This window comes from Gekko japonicus, unplaced genomic scaffold (assembly GCF_001447785.1).
Source record: "Gekko japonicus isolate JY-2015 unplaced genomic scaffold, Gekko_japonicus_V1.1 scaffold1518, whole genome shotgun sequence".
Classification (NCBI taxonomy): Eukaryota; Metazoa; Chordata; class Lepidosauria; order Squamata; family Gekkonidae; genus Gekko; species Gekko japonicus.
In genome coordinates, this window is record NW_015168092.1 from 378,736 (window position 1) to 397,750 (window position 19,015).

The 19,015-nt window shown below is 45.6% G+C and overlaps 1 protein-coding gene across 2 annotated transcripts in view; it reads right to left on the reverse strand.

The window, feature by feature from the left end:
• Positions 1-19,015, reverse strand: part of PRIMA1 (proline rich membrane anchor 1) — an 86,417-nt gene that overhangs the window by 11,548 nt on the left and 55,854 nt on the right. For both annotated transcript variants that reach the window (XR_001482618.1, XM_015414742.1), the window contains exon 3: positions 13,311-13,440. Coding sequence is in view for 1 of the 2 variants with exons in the window: in XM_015414742.1 (XP_015270228.1) it covers positions 13,311-13,440 (130 nt within the window). In the remaining variant the exon portion in view is untranslated. The remainder of the gene's footprint in view (positions 1-13,310; positions 13,441-19,015) is intronic.

The following is a 19,015-nucleotide window of genomic DNA, read 5'->3' on the forward strand; positions in this document are numbered from 1 at the left end:
TCTCCAGCTGTCACCTGGAGACTGGCAACAGCTTGTCTGGAGTGTGGGCAGCATGGCATTGTATCTATCTGAGGTCCCCCTCTTCCTCCTCCTCCTCAAATCCCACCCTCAGCAGGCTTCATCCCTAAAATATTCTGGAAGTTTCCAACCTGGAGTTGGCAACCCTATCTGCCTGTCTGTCTTAAGTTTTACAAACCCCCCCCACACACACACACAGCCTCTGCCTAGGGAGCAGCTGACATCATTCTCCTCTCCCAACTGAAAATTCCAACTGCCTTGCGGGGGGGGGTGAGTTTCAGGTGTGGAATGGAGTGTAGTCCAATCAGCTTCCATATGTAAATGACCTTGGAACACTGGCCGGGACTGCACAAAGCAGCCAATGAACCCAGCCAGTGTCTTCCGAGTGGCAGTTTTTTCAGCCTAACACTAAAGGAGTGCATTTTAGAACTTTGGCACCCAAAACTCTTTTATTATAAGGGAGAGATTCCCTTACTGAGAGCCAGTTTGGTGTAGTGGTTAAGTGTGCGGACTCTAATCTGGGAGAACTGGGTTTGATTCCCCACTCCTCCACTTGCAGCTGCTGGATGACCTTGGGCAAGCCATAGTTCTGTCAGAGCTGTCCTTGAAAGGAAAGTTCTTGAAAGAGCTCTCTCAGCCCCACCTACCTCACTGGGTGTCTGTTGTGAGGAGGGGAAGGGAAAGGAGTTTGTAAGCCGCTCTGAGACTCCGATTGAAGGGTGGGGTATAAATCCAGTCTCTTCTTCTTTCAATTTCTGTTTTGTTTAATTAATTTATTTATGTGATTTATATCCCGGCCTCCCCTTAATGGGCTCAGGGTGGGTTCCAACAATATAAAATATAATATAATTGAAACCAAATTAAAACACAAAATAAATAACATAACTCGTATGTGTCATACAACTCTAATAAAAACCAAATATCTCAGTGGTCGATGGTCAATGGTGTTAAGATTTAAAGTTTTTTTTAGAGATCTTTAAAATTTAAGATCTCAGGACCCAGACTACAGATGGGGGCCGACCCAAGGAAGGGGACGCCCACTGCCTCAACCAAAGGCCAGTTGGAAGAGCTCCATCTTGCAGGCCCTGCAGAATTGTAATAAATCCCGCAGGGCCCTGATCTCACACGGGAGCTCATTCCATCAGGCAGGGGCCAGGGCCGAGAAAGCCCTGGCACTGGTCGAGGCAAGTCAGATGTTCCTGGGGCTGGGGACCACCAAAAGATGTTGGTTGCTGGACCTCAGTGCTCTACAGGGCTCATATGGGGAGAAGCGATTTTGAAGGTATGCTGGCCCATGGCCGTATAGGGCTTTAAAGGTAAGTACCATCACCTTGAAACGGATCCACAGTGCAGGTCATGCAGCACCGGGTGGATGTACTTTTAACTGTTGTTATATAGGCTGCTTTCACACATGCTAAATAACACACTTTCAATCCACTTTGCAATTGGATTTTACTGTGTGAAACAGGGAAATCCACTTGCAAACGATTGCTAAAGTGCACTGAAAATTGACTGAAACTGCATTATTCAGTGTGTATGAAAGGTAGTTTGGTATTTTTAATATCCACCACCTTGGGGACCTTCAGTTGGGTGGAAAGGCACCATATGTTTGAAATAAAATAAATAAAAATAAAACGTACAAATGAGAAATGGCAATGAGAAAAAAACTGAAAATCAACAAATTGTAAAGACACATCAGCTGCTTTGAGGGGGACCCTAATCCAGAGGCTGATGTGCCAAATAGCAGGAGGAGGATGTGCTTGGCATTGCTCTCATACCAATACCAACCTACCTAGGGGGAAACAGTGACCACAACCCAGCTATGCTTTCATGACCCCAGCCAATCCTCAGTTACGGAGAAGGAAGGAGATATATATCTGCAAGCATGTCCAGTAGACCTGTGTTTTCATAAATGAGAAATTCCACATGGTGTTATATTATGTACATATTTGCTGATGCCAGCAGACCTCTGGCAAGGTTGTTCTGAATAGGGAAAGCCTGCATGCCAGGAATGAGAATGGCTCATTCGCATTTTGTAAATAAAGGCTTTCCACATTTTTAAGCAAGTAGGAGAAAGGAAGTGACACAGAAGATCTGAAACACTGTACATGTAAACCTGCAGCCCAAAGTTTCTTTTTTTTTACTAGAATGACAATTCCGCCAAACCCAGTGGTACATACTTCAGAGTAGGCCAACTTGCGGTCAGGCTGGGAATCAGCCATCAATATTTCCTGCTTCTACTCTCTTTTAGATGACACTGTTTCTTCTGCTATTTGCTGCTTGACCTTTCAAAGCTTATACCAAACCAGACCATTGGTTCATCATTCTTAGTACTATCTGACCAACAGCAGCTCTCTGACAAAGAAAGTTTTTCCTAGGTATCTGCTATCCCTTGAGCCCTTCTGCATGCAAGGCATATGCTTTACCACTAAGATTTCCCCCTGTGTGTCCAGAAACCATGCTGGGCTGCACTTACATTAAAAAAACCCATAAAGCAATAACATGTTTAGTGAAGGCAGCAGAATTTTGTTTTCCATGACATTAAGTCAGATCTGAGCCCATGTTTACTGAAGGCTACAGCAGTAATCAGATGCGCTTACTAAGATTATGTGCTTTCAGTGACCCCCTTGACACCAAAAGAATTTCCGCATCTGTTGCTGCCTCCTCTGGGTATGTTTGGAGAAATATACCAATCCATTGGCCAAGGAATTATCATCTCACAAACTCATTTCTTTGCAGATCTCAGATTGCACTGGATTTATTTACATTTGAGACTTTCCTTGCACCCAAATAGTGGGGTTTTCCCCCCCCCATCTGTTTTGATTTATCTGCTCAGTGCAAAGACCAAGTAGAAGAATATTAACAAGAAGTTGGGACAAATTGCAAAGACCAAAAAAGATCAGTTGTTACAGATAACATAATCCATAATCCATCAGCCCGTAAAGCAGAGGGAAAAGAAAGGAAAGGGACAGGAAAGAAGGATGCATCAAGCTTGTCAGTTCCAAAAGTTTCTGACGTCTCTCTCTCTTAGTACCAAACTAAATGTGACCTGTGGCCACCGTGAGTTCACTGTCGACATTTCAAAGTGCAAAAATGCTGTGAGGGCTTGATCTCCTGGCGCGGAGCTCTTCCTGTCCCATGCCTTTTCAAATACCAAAATAGCCACTGGGGGCGTAGTACAGGCTGTGGCTGTTTTTTGGAATTTGAAAAGCCCTGGGGTGGGGAAGAGCTCCACACCACAAGCCCTACTGGGATTCGGCCCATGTGGTACTTTGAAATCACTTTAAAATGGTGATGGCATACTTTTGGTGGCCACGGGTTCTCTGTCATGTTGTTTGGCTCTTACAGATAATTCATTTTGTCAATGGCAACTGAAAGAATCACTGGGAAAGGAGGACTGTGGAAAGATTGTGAGTACAAAGGGACAGGGGGTCTGATTTTTACTTAACTGTATGTTAAAAAGGGGGGGGACTGAAATATATGCAACACCTGCAAACCTAAATGTATTTTACTGCTTTAACAGCATAAAATGTACAAGGTATAAAAAATTTACCATTTTTGTGGTTAGTTTTGCCTTAGTTTTCTTCAAGCAAAATTGTGAATATACCCAATACTTAGTGAAAGTTGCAAACTGCTGCAGCCTATGCTAGCTCAGCACATGTATGTTTTTGCCTCCTGAAAGGCAGGGGGTGGAAATAAAAATAAGAGGTGGAAATAGAAAACTACTTTTATAGTGAAACAAGGAAAATGTATAATTTGGATTTTAAAAGTCCCATACAATCACAATAGGACTATCATCATACATTGAAAACACCCAGTATTAAGATAACTCTTCAAAGGTGTATTAACATTGTACACATTATAGCACATTAATTGTGGACAAAATTGGTCACATTATTCTCCATTGTCTTCAATGAGAATGTTTATACTACACATTTGTCTTTAAAATATTGCATTCATTCAAAAGGACAAAATATTTCAGAATGCTCCAAAATGTTCCAGTGTTTCCGTTGGGAAAATATCCCCCTCATGGTTTTAAATTGTGATGGGGGACAGGGTTTATTTAAGAAGAAGAAGAAGAAGAGTAGGCTTTTATACCCCACTTTTCTCTACCGTAAGGAGTCTCAAAGCAGTTTACAATCACATTCCCTTTCTCTCCCCACAATAGGGACTTTGTGAGGCAGGTGGGGCAGAGAGAGTCCTGAGAGAACTGTGATTGGCCCAAGGTCACCCCGCAGCCTTCATGTGAAGGAGGAGTGGGGAATCAAACCCAGTTCTCCAGATTAGAGTATGCTGCTCTTAACCACTACACCATGCTGGCTCTCTAAGGTACTTTGAGTTCTGCAATGCAGGAGAATTAATGAATACATTTATAATTTCCAAAAACTTTAAAGCCCCCATCGTTGTCAGCATCACATCAACTCTGTGAGGTAGGCCATCACCATTGCTGCTTCTTATTATTATAATTTTATTATCATAAAATTATAAAAATTGTAGGAAGACTGAATAGAGAGAATCCCTCTTCTTGTTGTATTACTAGAACACAGAGCAATCCAATAAAGCTGAGGGGCAGTAGGATCACAAAATATGTATGTCTTCATACACTGCATAGTTGAGTTATGCAGTTGGATACCACAAGATGGGGTGATGGTTATTAGCTTAGATAGCTGTAAAGAGGGCAGACAAAAGTGAAGTCAATAAGCTGCAAAAAAGGGGTGCATACTTCCAAAAACAGTTTTAAAATTTCATTTTGATACTTCAGAATGGGCATGATTACCATTGTCCTGAAAATCTGGGAGTCCCGATATCATTTTCAGAATCTGTTTTGGCTATTTTTTTTCAGGCTTGCAAATATCAGGTCTACTGCTACCTTTTTCAGTTGGCAGTAGAGCTGGAAGTCAGGTCTATGGCCCTCTGGAAATAGTTTGAAGGGCCCACGTCAGTTCGGCACACTGTCATTCTCTGTCTGCCTCCTTCACTGCTCCTGCTGCTTCTGTGGCCTGCAAGGGACAGGAGGAGCCCACAGCCGGGCTGGCTGCCATTGTGCGGCTCTAGCTGACTTTCCTTCCTTCTCCAGCAGCATGTAAGGTCCCTGAAGCTGAAACACTCCTGAACATTTTTTTAGTTGACGAATTTTCTGAAATTCTGAATTTTCTGCAATTCTGAAATTTGACCATTTTGGTTACTTAGGGTATTTCCAAGCAAAAATGAAACAGCAAACATTGGGCATCATTTCAGTGGGGGAATATCTGAATGCATCCCCCTAATGTAGAACACATCTAAAGAAAATCCCCAGTTTCCACTGTGTTTCACTGCTAAATAACTTTGCACTCTATTCACTTTGCCTTTTCTGTGTTTTCTTATTTTTGCTGTGCCCTGAATTTCTTCTTTGTTTTTAAAAAGGAGACAATTTCACAAAGAGTAGGCTACAGCCGTGTTTAGAGCCGGTGAACTGGGGCAAAAAAAAATAGGAGAGTGCTGCTATTTTCTTGATGCAAGGCATTTGGACTGACCAATCAAAACAATCCAAAGTATAGAAATTTAAAAGGTTCTAATGTACCTACATACCAATGACACAGCCAGTACATGAACAGCTGTACTGCTCTATTGCCTCACCATAAAAAGCACCCCAGAGTTAATCTACAAGAACCTCTTGTTTCACTCATTCATTTATCCCATTTATATCCTACCCACCACCCTTAAACACTGAATAAAATATAACCATGAAAATAAAGTGTGTGATCTAGTGCACTGCAGATGCAGCCCTAGAGCATAACAGAATCCTGTTTCCTCCTCTTCCTGTGGCTTGTTGAGACAGGCAGGACAAAGCTGGGTCATTGTGGAATAGGAAGTTTGTGTGCCTTTATCACTCCTTCCAACCCTCTCCCCCGCTGCTTGATCATGTAATACAAGCTTTTTATATATATATAAAATTGTGTGTGTGCATGTGTGTGTATGTGCCTGGAAGTCATGGTTGACTTCTGGCAACCCCTAGTGGGACTTGGATGTTTCAGAGAGGTGGCTTTCTATTGCCTGCCTCTGTGTCCTGGCACTGGTATTCCTTGGAGGTCTCCCATCCAAGTACTTGCAAGCGTCAGCCCTGCTCAGCTTCTGAGAACTGATGAGATCAGGCTTGCCTGGGCTATCCAGATCAGGGCTGTAATGCAAGCTTGAAGCTCAGCTCTGGAAGAAAACTAGAAAAATTAGGAAAAAATGTTTTCCCTCAATTTTTTCCAAGACCTCCCCCCCCATCTTTTCTAATAGAAAAACTGGAAATTTGGGAGAGCACTGAAAAAACTGTTATGAAATATTTTCTCTTTTGGAATGAGTGAAATACTTTCAGAGACAAGACGGGCATGCTGTAGACATATACAGCTCTTACATTCAAGATGCATTTCTGCACCTAGAAGGATGCACAACCCTCATGAGGGATTCAGGCGGATAACTGTCTGAGACTTTATTCTTCATGAGGGAGGCATGAAAGGCTTTAATTGCTTTTCAACTATTGCATGCCTTCTGTTGTCCTTTTGATCTGACATGGTTGACCTTGTGATTGACCTTTTCACCTCTCCCTTAAACCACTGTGACACATATACCCACAGACCAGGTGATAACTAGCTTACTGCCCTAAGGTAGCATGGAGCACATCACCTTGCAATGTTCTCTTAAGCACTGGGGTATATTTGTAATTTTGCTTTTAGAAAACAAAGGCATTTATAACTTTTAAATTCCTTTTTTTAATAAGTTTTTAATTGCATTTTATAACCTATATCCTAAGGGGAGGGGAACAGGGGGAAATCACTATAACTAAAACAAAAGATAAGACAAGGATCATGTTCTAAATGTTACATTGTATATATAACAATCCTACAATAATAACAAAGATCAATTTATCAAAATTCAGGATAACACTAGCTTAATCTCAATACTAGTCTCAGGTGTTTTATAACCACTTATATTCTGTTGAACTATCCGCTTATCTTATACATTTCTTCTTCTTGTACTTCAGATTCATTTTAAGTATTTTAGGTGCAGCTGTCCCCTTCTCTGAGTCTGAGGTTTTGGGGGTGCTGCTAGAGCTACTCAATGGGTCTTCTGTTTCTCCATCACTGGTTCCCTCTGCTTCAATATTGTCCACAGTTTTTTTTTGTCATCTTTACTCAGGCTTTGTTGTTTCAAATTTTTTTTGGCTTTTTGGACACAATCAATTTTATTCTTCTTATCTTTATAGTGGAATACAAGTCCCTCTGGGAAAATCCATCTATAAGCGATTGAGTTGTTGTAGAGGAAGAATGTTAAATCCTTGTATTGCCATCTTCGCTTCCACAGCTCGAATGGAACATTCTTTAAAATTTTTACTTCTTCGTCTTTAACCTTCAGAACTTTTCCAGATGTGGCTTTCAAAACATTGTCTCTGGTAGATCTCTTAGAGAATTTCACGTATATTTCTCCAGGCAATTTATTTTTGTTTATAAAATCTGGATAAGTTCAATTAGCCAAGTCCATGTCATTTTGCAACGCCTCTTGTTTAAGATCTGTCATTGGTGCTAACGTTTCACTTAAAATTACTTTTAAATGTCCTCCTTTTTGCTCAAGAACACCTTGAAAGCGTAAGACATACATTGATTTTTCCATTTGGAGTTGCAGCAATTGGCCTTTATGTGCGACTCTCTGTTTTTCCACTTCCCCCAATTTTTGTTCAATATATTTGGTCTTTGTTTCAACACTCTTGATGGCTCGGTCTATTTTGTCTGATCTTTTATCCATCTGTGTTAGTTGCTTTTGGACACCATCCAGCTTACTGTTGATATTAGACATCTGCTCCAGCAGGGGGCACAATGCCGTAGCCAGCATATTGGGAAAGTCAGCAACTGCTTCCTGTGTCTGGGTGGGAGTCATTGGTATGGTATTTTCTGTAAGAGGTTTGTTTTCCGGTGGCATTCTTCTCCCTCTTCCAGACATTGTTTATACAAGAAGAAAGTTTTTGGATTTAAAGTTTGGTGTAGCCAGTTTGGTGTAGTGGTTAAGTGCCTGGACTCTAATCTGGGAGAGCTGGGTTTGATTCCCCACTTTTCCATTTGCACCTGGCTGGATGACCTTGGGCAAGCCATAGTTCTGGAGCAGCTGTTCTTGAAAAAGAGCAGTTTCTGTCAAGAGCTATCTCAGCCCCACCTACCTCACAGGGTGTCTGTTGTGGGGAGGGGAAGGGAAAGGAGTTTGTAAGCTGCTCTGAGACACCTTTGGGTAGTGAAGGGCAGGGTATAAATCCAACCACTTCTTCTTCTTCTAATGTCAAAGTTCTCCGATTTAGATACGCTTTGGATTATTTTGCAGCTTTCGGTCTCAGTTACAGTCTCATATGGTTAGTTTAGCTTATTTCCTTTTCTTTCTCGTTCAGGGACCATTCACTTTCCGGTGTGTGTGTGAATCCCCAGCTCTTTCCCCACCTGCCACTTGTTTCTCAAGTTAAAGCCAATGGACTTAAAGACTTAGCTGCTTATATCTCCACCATCTGTATATATTAGCACCTTATGTAATTGTCTTTTAATTGTGAATTTTGATTGTATTTATTGGTTCTATTGTATTTTAACTGTGTATAAATTGAAATAAATAAATAATATAGCGAATTGCTTAACTCACTGTTTTTTCGCATTTAAATCATTGTAGGAGAGAAATCACGCTAGATCACTTGTCCACTCGTCTGGCAGCCAGCTCTTTTTGCCATGATGGCTTTGCGGCAGCAGGACCTCTTGGGGTAGGGAGAGGCTCGATCCCTCAGCCGTCGCCTCAGGAGCAGCTCTCCTCTGCACCCGAGGCTGGGAGTCCCCTACAAGGACTCCAGGAGGGCCTGGATCTGGCCAGGACCCTTCCTGTCTGCCGGAACTCAGTGCATCTCCATCAGGAGCTCGATGGGATGTGTCCGAGCCTCAATATGCCAAAACCGGATTGTCATAACTTTTAAATTCCATAAATATGTCAAATATTACAGTTTGACATGCTAAGTTATAAATGATGCATAATTTAGTTTAGGTTTGACACTAGTTCTATTTTCCCCAAAATTTCTATCCCCCCCAAAAAAAAACCCTCCTGAAAATGTTTTTCCCCAATGGCTTTAAAATTTCCGGAAATGTTACATCTCTACACATTCCTAAGCTGAGTGGAGAGGAGAGAACAGGACAGAGATACTGGATGCATTAAAAATGCCCTTCTATTCCCCCCCCCCATTGGCCTGGCATAAAACCTGCTCCCTGTGCCCACACTATGGAGAAGGGAAGAAACAACAGGTCCATGCCCTTGCACACATGTGCCTGTAGTAGTTTGGATGGATCAATCCCATACTAAGCAACGTTGAATAAGGTATAAAAAATTGCATTATTCCCCTGGAAATCTTGATTTACTTCCTGAACATCAGAAAAGAGACAAGGCCAATTTTGTATCTGTCCTGCATGAGACATTAAACCTCAGACATTATATTGGGAATGCAAAAATAAAAAGTGTCCAAGGCAACAGGGAGGGGGCATGGTTCAAAGCACATGCTTTGCATCAGGGGTTTGTACAAAAAAAAAATAGAATTTTTTGGGTTTGGATCTACAGAACCCGAAAAATTTCGGTATTTGCTGATATTCTCGAATCCCAGTATTGGCATGATACTGGGGTTCGGGAATTATTGGACTAGCCGAATTTATTTGGCTCAATTATACCCTATGGGGACTGTTCCCATAGGATATAATAATCCCTCCCTTGAAGGGGGGGGGGTTTCCTATCACTGAAGGGAAGGCAAATTGATGAGAGCCGCTGCCCCCAAGCTAGCCCCCCCTTGCCAAAGCGGGTGAGCCGGGGAAGGCCTGGAAAGAGCCCGCCAGCCAAAGCAGGGGGAAGGGAAAGTGTTTAAATTTAAAACACTTTCCCTTGCTTCTGGGGCTCGTGCTGCCTTCACCAAGAGTCACTCTGCTGAAGCGGCATGAACAGCAGGTGTAAGGGAAAGTGTTTTAAGTTTAAACACTTTCCCTTCCTCGCCCAGCAAAGGGATTCCCTGAATGGATGCCGAATATACGGCATCCATTCGGGGAATCCCTGTTCGACCAGCCAAATCAGATTAGGGATTTGTTTTTTGGTTCGTCTGAACCCAATGTGCATCCCTATTTTGCATGCCAAAGGTCCCAGCTTCAATCCCTAATATCTCCAGTTAAAGATCTCAGGTCTGGAATATGCAGCTGAATGAGCTAGCAGAATGCTAGTGCCTTAGAATGGCCTATAGCATTGCAGTATGACAATCACTTGTTTGAATAGTTATTTTTGCTTTTATGTCACAGCCGACTGATGGCCACTTCATAGGGTTTTCAAGGTAAGAGATATTCAGAGGTGGTTTGCCATCACCTGCCTCTGCATAGTGACCCTGGGCTTCTTGGTGGTCTCCTATCCAAATACTGACTAGGGCTAACCCTGCTTAGCTTCTGAAATCAGGCTAGCATGGGCTATTCAGGTCTATACAAACTCCTTGTAAACAGAAAACCAACAAGTAAAAGTTCTCTACAAAGTACTTGCCTTCCTTCCTTCTGAGCAAGGTTTCTGTTTGCGAGGAGTTACATATTTTTACACAGAGAAGCATGCAAAATCAGAATTCTATCACTTCAGCATTCTACTACCTCATTCTTCTGCATGTGAAGACCAGGTCTTAGGTAGCAGGTTCTGGGAAAGACCTTTCTTTGATTGAGTCCCTGAAGAGCTTCTGCCAGTCAGAATAGGTAGTACTGACCTAGACCACCTTGTAGGCTGGTGGCTTAAGACAGCTTTAAAGGCATTTGCCTGGGAGAACTTCCCGGTGGGGTATGCTCATTTTTAAAAATTCCTTAAACAATTCTAAGAACTAAAACAGACAAATAAAAATCCCATGTAATATATCTGTTGCTGTCTGTATTATTACAGAGTTCAGATGGGCATTCAAATGCTAGATAGGATATTATTTATTTACTTATCTACTTTATTTATGCCCTGCTTTTTGCTCCAAAGGCGAACCGAAGTGGTTTATCTTCATTCTCCTCTCCTCCATTTTATCCTCATGACCACCCCATAAGGTAAGCCTGAGACTGAGTGACTGGCCCAAGATCACCCACCAAGCTTCCATGGCAGAGTGGGGATTTGAACTTGAGCTTCTTAGATTCCCAGTCTGACACTCTATCCACCAGACTGCACTCACTGGCTCTCTATACATGACAGATGACCATGCCAGGGAAAGAGTTCCAGACTAGTCTTGTTCCTGGCATGCTTTCTGCAGGGGGAAGCAACTGCACATGTGGAGCATTCAAAATATTCAATCCTTCCACCAGCCCAGCCTGGCAAGAGACCATTATGTGGGGAATTTGTTCATCTGTGTTATCTCTACATTATCCCAGCAGCATGGGACCCAGCATAGCACTGCCAAGTAATATGAAAAGTCCTACACTCATGTTTGGAGCCCTGGCCAGAAGCTTCAAGGTTCACAGCAATCCCAAGAAAACGATATGCAAGAAACAGGTTTGCTTGCAAGGAGATTTTAATACATCATCAAATTCATAGAAATAACAGGCTAAACTTTCATCTGCTGGGCCTCGAACACGGGGGGGGGGGGGGGGGAGGGGGGGGGGGTAGCCAGAATCTGAGATGAGATACATAGCTAAAACTAAGCATCTTATATCCTAATTGCTGGCTACAAATTAAGAATATCATAATCAAAGCTACATCTCTAAACACTGAGAGAAAAGCCAAGCCACGTTTTGCACCAGGTACCCACTGGCAGAGGAAAACAAGTCAGCTTTCTTAGATAAGAACTTTGGAAAGTGCTAATAAAAACATACAAAGAATATTCTCTTGGGAGTGGCCTGCTGGCCATTCTCCCAGGAAACTAGAGATCAGGCACTAGCAGAAGACCAAAATGGAGTTACAGAGTCTATACAACTCACACGGTGGGTCCTCTACAGGTCAGCATTAACTCATTCTCCTGGATGGTTGATTCTTGTGTGGGGGAGGAGCCACACTGCAAACTCCTTCCAAGAGGCTACAGGAATGCACAGTGCCACAGTGACTCCTACATTGCCAAGGTAATGCATTGTTTCAATATTCCAAACAAACAAAACAAATTAAGGCTGACTTTCTATAATCAGTGGTGCTGTAGCCATGTGGTAGAAGTGGTGCATGACCTGACATGCAAGGAAAAGCGTATTCTTGTAGTGGGAGAAGAACAAACAGTGGATCCCAAGGCAGACAAGTCACTGCAAATGGTAGCTCAGCGCTTTACTCTGTTCTGGTTAGACCTCGCCTTGAGTATTGTGTTGAGTTTTGGGCACCACAATTTAAGAAGGATATAGACACGCTGGAATGTGTCCAGAGGATGGCAAAGAAGATGGTGAGGGGTCTGGAGATGAAGACCAATGAGGAAAGGTTGAAGGAGCTGGGTATGTCTAGCCTGGGGAGGAGATGACTGAGAGGTGATATGATAACCATCTTCAAGTGCTCAAAGGGCTGTCATATAGAGGATGGTATGGAGTTGTTTTCTGTTGCCCCAGAAGTTTGGGCCAGAACCAATGGGTTGAAATTAAATCAAAAGACTTTTTGGCTAAACATTAGGAAGAACTTCTTGACAGTTAGAGCAGTTCCTCAGTGGGACAGGCTTCCTCGGGAGGTGGTGGGCTCTCCTTCTTTGGAGGTTTTTAAGCAGAGGATAGATGGCCATCAGACAGCAATGCTCATTTCTCTGAACCTAGGCAGATCACGAGAGGGAGGGCAGGGAGGGTTGCACCAGTGCTTAGTTCTCGTGACCCGTTCTTACACACCCAGGGAAATGCTGATCACCAATTTGGGTTCAGGAAGCAATTTTCTCCAGGTCAGTTTGGCCGGGGATCCTGGAGGTTTTCTGCCATCTTCTGGGCATGGAGTAGGGGTCACTGGGGGCATGTGGGGGTTTAGTTGTGAATTTCCTGCATTGTGCAGGGGGTTGGATTTGATGACCCTGGAGGTCCCTTCCAACTCTATGATTCTATAATTCTAGGAGGGACGGAGGGAGGGACACAGTAGGAATTTGCTAGAAAAGTAGCAGCAAGGGTCATTGCTCAGCCACTGGGAGTCTTTTTTATGCACAGCTATTTGGCAGTCTTTTTTTAAGGACACACACCGATCTGATTTCTAAACAGCAGTCTGAAGGGTAGATTTTCATCTGACAGTCCAATGTTTATCTATAAAACAACTTTTCTTGCAGCTCTGATATGGAATGCACTCTGATACGGACTACATGCATAAACAGAGAGATAGAGTCTTACCTTTTTATGGCTTTGTAGCAAATGATGAAAACTAGAAAGAGGAACACTGGTGTGGTGCAGCATGCTGCAATAATTAGAACTGGGCTTGGCCACCAGGTCTCTGCAGGGGGACAAGTGGGAGGTGTGGGAGCTGTAAAAGACAATGTGGAAAAAAATAATAACCCACACTCAGTTGAGTTTTGCCAGACAAGACGGTTTGTGATCTGATAAGATGCTCCATTCACCAGAATGTAGGGCTGCAGACATGACAAAAGAGGTTACTTGATGCTCCACGCAATAAAACACTGTGGTGTCTTCCCCTTAAAACACTGTCAGGAGGGGGCCAGATTGGGTGCCAATGACCCCTGCTGCTTCTGCGGCAATGGCTCTGAGATGGGGCCAGAAATGAAAATGGCTCATCGCTGCCGGCGGTCACAATCTCTTGGTGGCTGCCCATCAGATGCAGCCGTTTGCTTTTACAAACTTAATGACATGCTGCTATGTCCGGCTTTTAAACTAAATTAGGGAAGATCGATCTCGAAGAACTGGCAGGGCCTGTAATCAGAGGCATGGTCATGACTAATAACCTTGGGTGGAGAGCAAGTTTAAAAGTGGGTAGGGGAGAGGAACTCCCCACAACCTGAAAACACAGTTTGTTGAGGGGCCTTTTCCCAATTGTCTCATCTAATCACTGCATCTAAAAAGACGTTTCTGTCAAAAAAACAACAACAACAAACCAGCCCAAATCCTGTTTCTCAGTAGCTTAGGATAACAACTAAGCCATACAATTGCATAATACTGAGAAATACCAACATGTCTCCAAGCAACACCAGCACCACACCAGTGCCAGGCTGGTTTAACCCTAGAACTGGCACAGAATTGGGAGGCGTTAGGAACATTTAGGGGATACAGTCAGTATCCTAAGCCTTTCCATCTTGGATCTGAGGCCCCATATAATATTATGCCAGTGTCAACCCTGGGCTCACTGTCAAACTTCCCATAGAATTCAGAGAGAGTGAAAACAATCTGCCCCATACTTCCTCCTGTGCACCCAAATCACAGCATAGCTCACAGGGCCAAACAACACATTACATCTACCGCGTGACTGCCATGGAGACTTGTATCAGGACACCACAAGCGAGCACCCAGTGCAGCTCCCCCAAGGGCAAATAATGTCCCCAGACTGCTTTGATTCAGGAAAAGGGTGCAGGGGGAGGGCAGGAGCCCTGTTTCTAACCACACCTAGGTCCTGAGCTGAACTGGCCCCTGTGGCACTTCTGAAGGGACTTCCCTTGGGGAACTCACAGCTGGAGTTTTGCAGGAAGTTTCCTTGGCGGTCATGTGATAGATGTAAATCTCCAGCTAAGAGTGCAGCCAAGACACCTGTATCAAATATGGGGCTACATATATTTGCCTCATGTCAGACACAATGAGAAGCTACACAGAGGAATTTTGATGATGGAAACTCTAGAGAAAGGGCTCTTTGAACAAAAAGGGAGCACAAGCAACAAGGGAAGACACCACAAAACACACAAGCCAACAAACTGTAGTATATTTATTACACTACTTTGCTTAGAAGACCTCTACCTCAGGACACAAACACAAAAGAGGAGCTTCTGCTTACCTAACTGGGGAATCAAGGAAAATGCACCCCCCTACAGGTAAGCCAGAAAAGAGGAATCCTGTGCCTCAAGCCATGACTATTGCAAATGGTTCTCCACATCCTGTCCCACATGAACTTACTCTGCTTATCCTTACCAGAACACTTCCTCCCTTAAAAGTTGGCAGCAGTTGAAGTATGCACTGTACAGACGGCAGCACAGTATAGCCCGATCTCATCAGATCCCAGCAGCTAAGCAGCATCGGTACTTGGAAGGGAGACCATTGAGGAAGACTCTGCAGATGAAGGCAATGGCAAACCACCTCCACTTCTCATTTGCCTTGAAAGCCCCTTGCTGAGGTCGCCAGAAGTCAGTTGCAACTAGGGCTGCCAAATCCCCCCAGGGGGCAGATTTCCCCCCGCTTTGGAGGTCCGATTTCCACCCCCGCGGAATTGGGCCCCGGGGAAACCCCACCCCCGCGTGCATGTCACAAGGAAGTGACGTCATGACGCCGGGCACGCTGGGGGCGGGGTCACAGCCATTTGAGGGGAAAACTCTATGTTTTCCCCTCAAATGGCTGTGGCCCCGCCCCCAGCGTGCCCGGCGTCATGACGTCACTTCCCTGTGACGTGCATGCGGTGCGCGTGCTCCGGGAGCCACCCCAGAGTCCCCCGCCGGCGAGGTAAGTCGATTTGACAACCCTAGTTGCAACTTAACAGCACTTTACACACACGTATCACTGTACAGGCAGTGTTGTGTTATGCTTGTGTAACACATACACACACACACCGCACAGGGGGCACAACCACAGTTCTGGGTGAATTCTGGCCATTGCTCACTAACCTTTACTACTGCCAGGCAGACACTATTATCTTGCAGGATCAGAGCCCCAAGGAGCAGCCCCAGTAGACAGTGGAGACACACTTACACTGCAGCTTCCTACAAGGAATGGTTAAGTATTGGCTCAGTGGGTATACTCCGTCTGTCTCCCAAAGGGCACATCCTAGCATTGGAATCTCAAGCTGGGGTGGGGTGGGGGACTAAGGAATGGTTAGAGCACCATGTATCAGTTTTGGAGCCCACTTGCTGGGTTTTTTTGCTACTGCAGTACACGACTGCGTCTCTTTTGACCCTTCCCAGACAGCCATCCAGCAGGGGCACAGCCCAGTGCCAACCATGTAATAAAGCTATAGTGTGAATTGCAGCTGCGGTAACCAGTGTGCCTCTAGAGACATTCTGCTGTGTAGCTGTCAGCTAGTTTGGTGTAGTGGTTAAGTGCGCGGACTCTAATCTGGGAGGACCGGGTTTGATTCCCCACTCCTCCACTTGCACCTGGCTGGATGACCTTGGGCAAGCCGTAGTTCTGATAAGAGCTGTCCTTGAAAAAGAGCAGTTTCTGTCAAGAGCTCTCTCAGCCCCACCTACCTCATAGGGGGTCTGTTGTGGGGAGGGGAAGGGAAAGGAGTTTGTAAGCTGCTCTGAGACACCTTTGGGTAGTGAAGGGCGGGGTATAAATCCAATCTCTTCTTTTTCTTGTTCAATTCTGGATCCAGCACAGTTGCAAGGTGCTTAACCAACCAGCACCTGTTGTCCCCATCGTGAGCCTGTAGCGATGGGGACAATTCTGTCAGCGCCGCTTACAAAGGCAGAGGAGGAGCGCAGGAACAAGAGAGCAGGAAACTCCATTTGCCTGCCTTGATTTCCAGACTCTATGCCTGACTCTCTCTTTTTTCGCCGGGGGGGGGGATAAATGTGTGGATTGTTTCATCGCGGTGTCTATATTTGTTTAGGGGCTTGATAGCTTGGGGTTGGTTCACACTTCCGGCTTCTGACTGGCCTCAAGTTTCTTTGGCACGAGACCTGCACTGGGACAGGATGAGAGCATCCTCCGCTGTCTGCACAACTGGACCGGAGGAGCAATCCCTGGTGGCCAGCGGCAGGAACAGCAGGCGGCTGTCACTTAGTGGAGGTGGAGGCGCGCGGTGACGTCATCCATGGGCGCGGCGGAGCCTGAGGGACGCAGCCGGCCGGAGGAGGATGTTGACCTGAGCGCCAGAAGAAACTTCCAGCCAGTAGACTTCCGGGAATGGAGCCAAAAAGCCGGACCGAAGGAATATCAGCCTCCACCCCCCAAGAATAATGTGGCCTAAGTTAGGGTATAAATGTGATTAGCACTTCCCCCATGTAAACCGCCCAGAGACCCCTACGGGGGTTAGGGCAGTATATCAAATCTAAGGTTAAATAAATAAAAATAAAATAAACTCTGCTTTGGCTTTGGCGGGAATGGCTCCTTGGGCTGTACAACCCCTCTGGTCCCTGCTAGGGTCTCACAGACCATACAGGTTGCATGACGGGTGGGGCAGGGGTGGAGCACGAGGGCTGCTGAGATTAACCAGAGCAGGCAGCAGTAATGAATACCTGAATGCAGCAGAGGGGATGGAACATAAGGGACTGCTGACCAAACGACAGGCATATATATATGGCAGTCAAGTAGGGTCACCAAGAGCCTGGAGAAACGAAATGTCCTACCCTCTTAACAGATGCTATTTACCAGGTGATGTTGCTTACCTCCATACCATGAAGAGTCTCAGCTACCCATTTCCACACCTTAAGCCCCTATTAAAGGGACAGGACATTTTTTCCCCCTTCCAGGTTGTTAGCAACCTGCCCGGGTGCTATTGTTTGATGGTCCGAAGCCTCAGCTGTGCCCTGGACTCCTTCGAGGAATGTCTAGCAGCTTAACCAACCATGCGAGGCTTGAATGGAGGATGTGTAGTGTGCCGGGCCTTTCTCTACACTTCTCTCTGCCCTGGTATATATGGCAATTTCAATGCCATGGCTTTTGGGACATTCCTAACGCTCTATGTCTTCCTCCTGTCTGACAAGTTGGGTCATAGGTGTGGGTTCTAGTCTGGCCGCCTTCTTCTGTTTCGCTGCTCATTGGCCTGCTGTTGGCAGAAAGGTGAGCTTTACGTTTTGGCTAGGGATTACCGTTGGTGAGATTCAAACCCATGGCTCCTGTTCAAGGAGAAGGAGCCCAAGGTTCAAGTGCGTTTCTCCAGTGTCCTATTGGGGAGATAACAGGAATGTTTTTCTGTGCTTGTGGGGCCATGTGTTTCCTTGTTGCTGCTCTAGTGCACGGGTGGCCAAACTGCGACTTGCAAGCCACATGCAGCTCTTGGAGCTGCCTTCTGTGGCTCGCGAGGCTTTCCACACACCATGGCCCCCCTAAACCGCGTGTGCATTTGCTCACTCTCTCGGGCAGGGGGGAAGGGGATGGGATGGGGGGAGTGAGAGGAGGGAAGGCAGTGTGCGGGTCTCCAGGGCGGGCAGAGGGAGAAGGATGGGGGAGGGGAGGAGGAGAGAGCCAGTGCAGGCGGGTGGGATGGCGGTGACGGAAGGAGTGCAAAGGCAGCAGGAAGCCGCTCCAGGGTGGGTGGCGGGGTTTCCTTTGCAGGGGGAGGCTTGGAGCATGCTCACGTTGCCTGCGGCCTCCCTAGCCTGACTGGGGGGGGAAAGAGAGTCTCCTCTTCCAAGCCATGGGGGCAGAGACCTCCACGGGCAGCCTTCTCTGGCAGGCAGCCAAGCCCGACTCCTCTGGTGGCGATGATGCCCGGAGGGTGCCATCAGATCACCCCACGGCAGTGGCTGCCCTCTTTGTGGCCAGCAGGGCTTTGCTGCTGCCTGGCTGCTGGGCTCCTGGCAGGCTGGGCCAGGGCAGGGCCAGCTGACCCATCCTTGATTGGAAGGGGATGCCCCTGCCGAGCAGACGGTGGTGGGTGGCAGTGTGCATGCTGAGCTGACCTTCCGAGGGCCACAGAGATTGGGGCGCTGTCTCTCATGCGCTCTGGTGGGGGAGATCAGTCATTGAAACGGGAATTTCCTACATGCCAAGCAGATGCTCTCCCCCTCTGTCCCAGGTATCTTACTTGAATATGGCCATTTTGAATGCCTTCACTCCCCCCACATCCAGTGTGGGCTGTTTCCATTTTATCAAAGAGAAAAGTTTTATTTGTTATGTGGGAAGAAGGTAAAGAAGTTTTCTGTGTTTAAAGCACTTCACAGGAACATTACCTGATTGCCATCTTCACAACATTTTATTTCAGGTATAAGATGGGGGGGGGG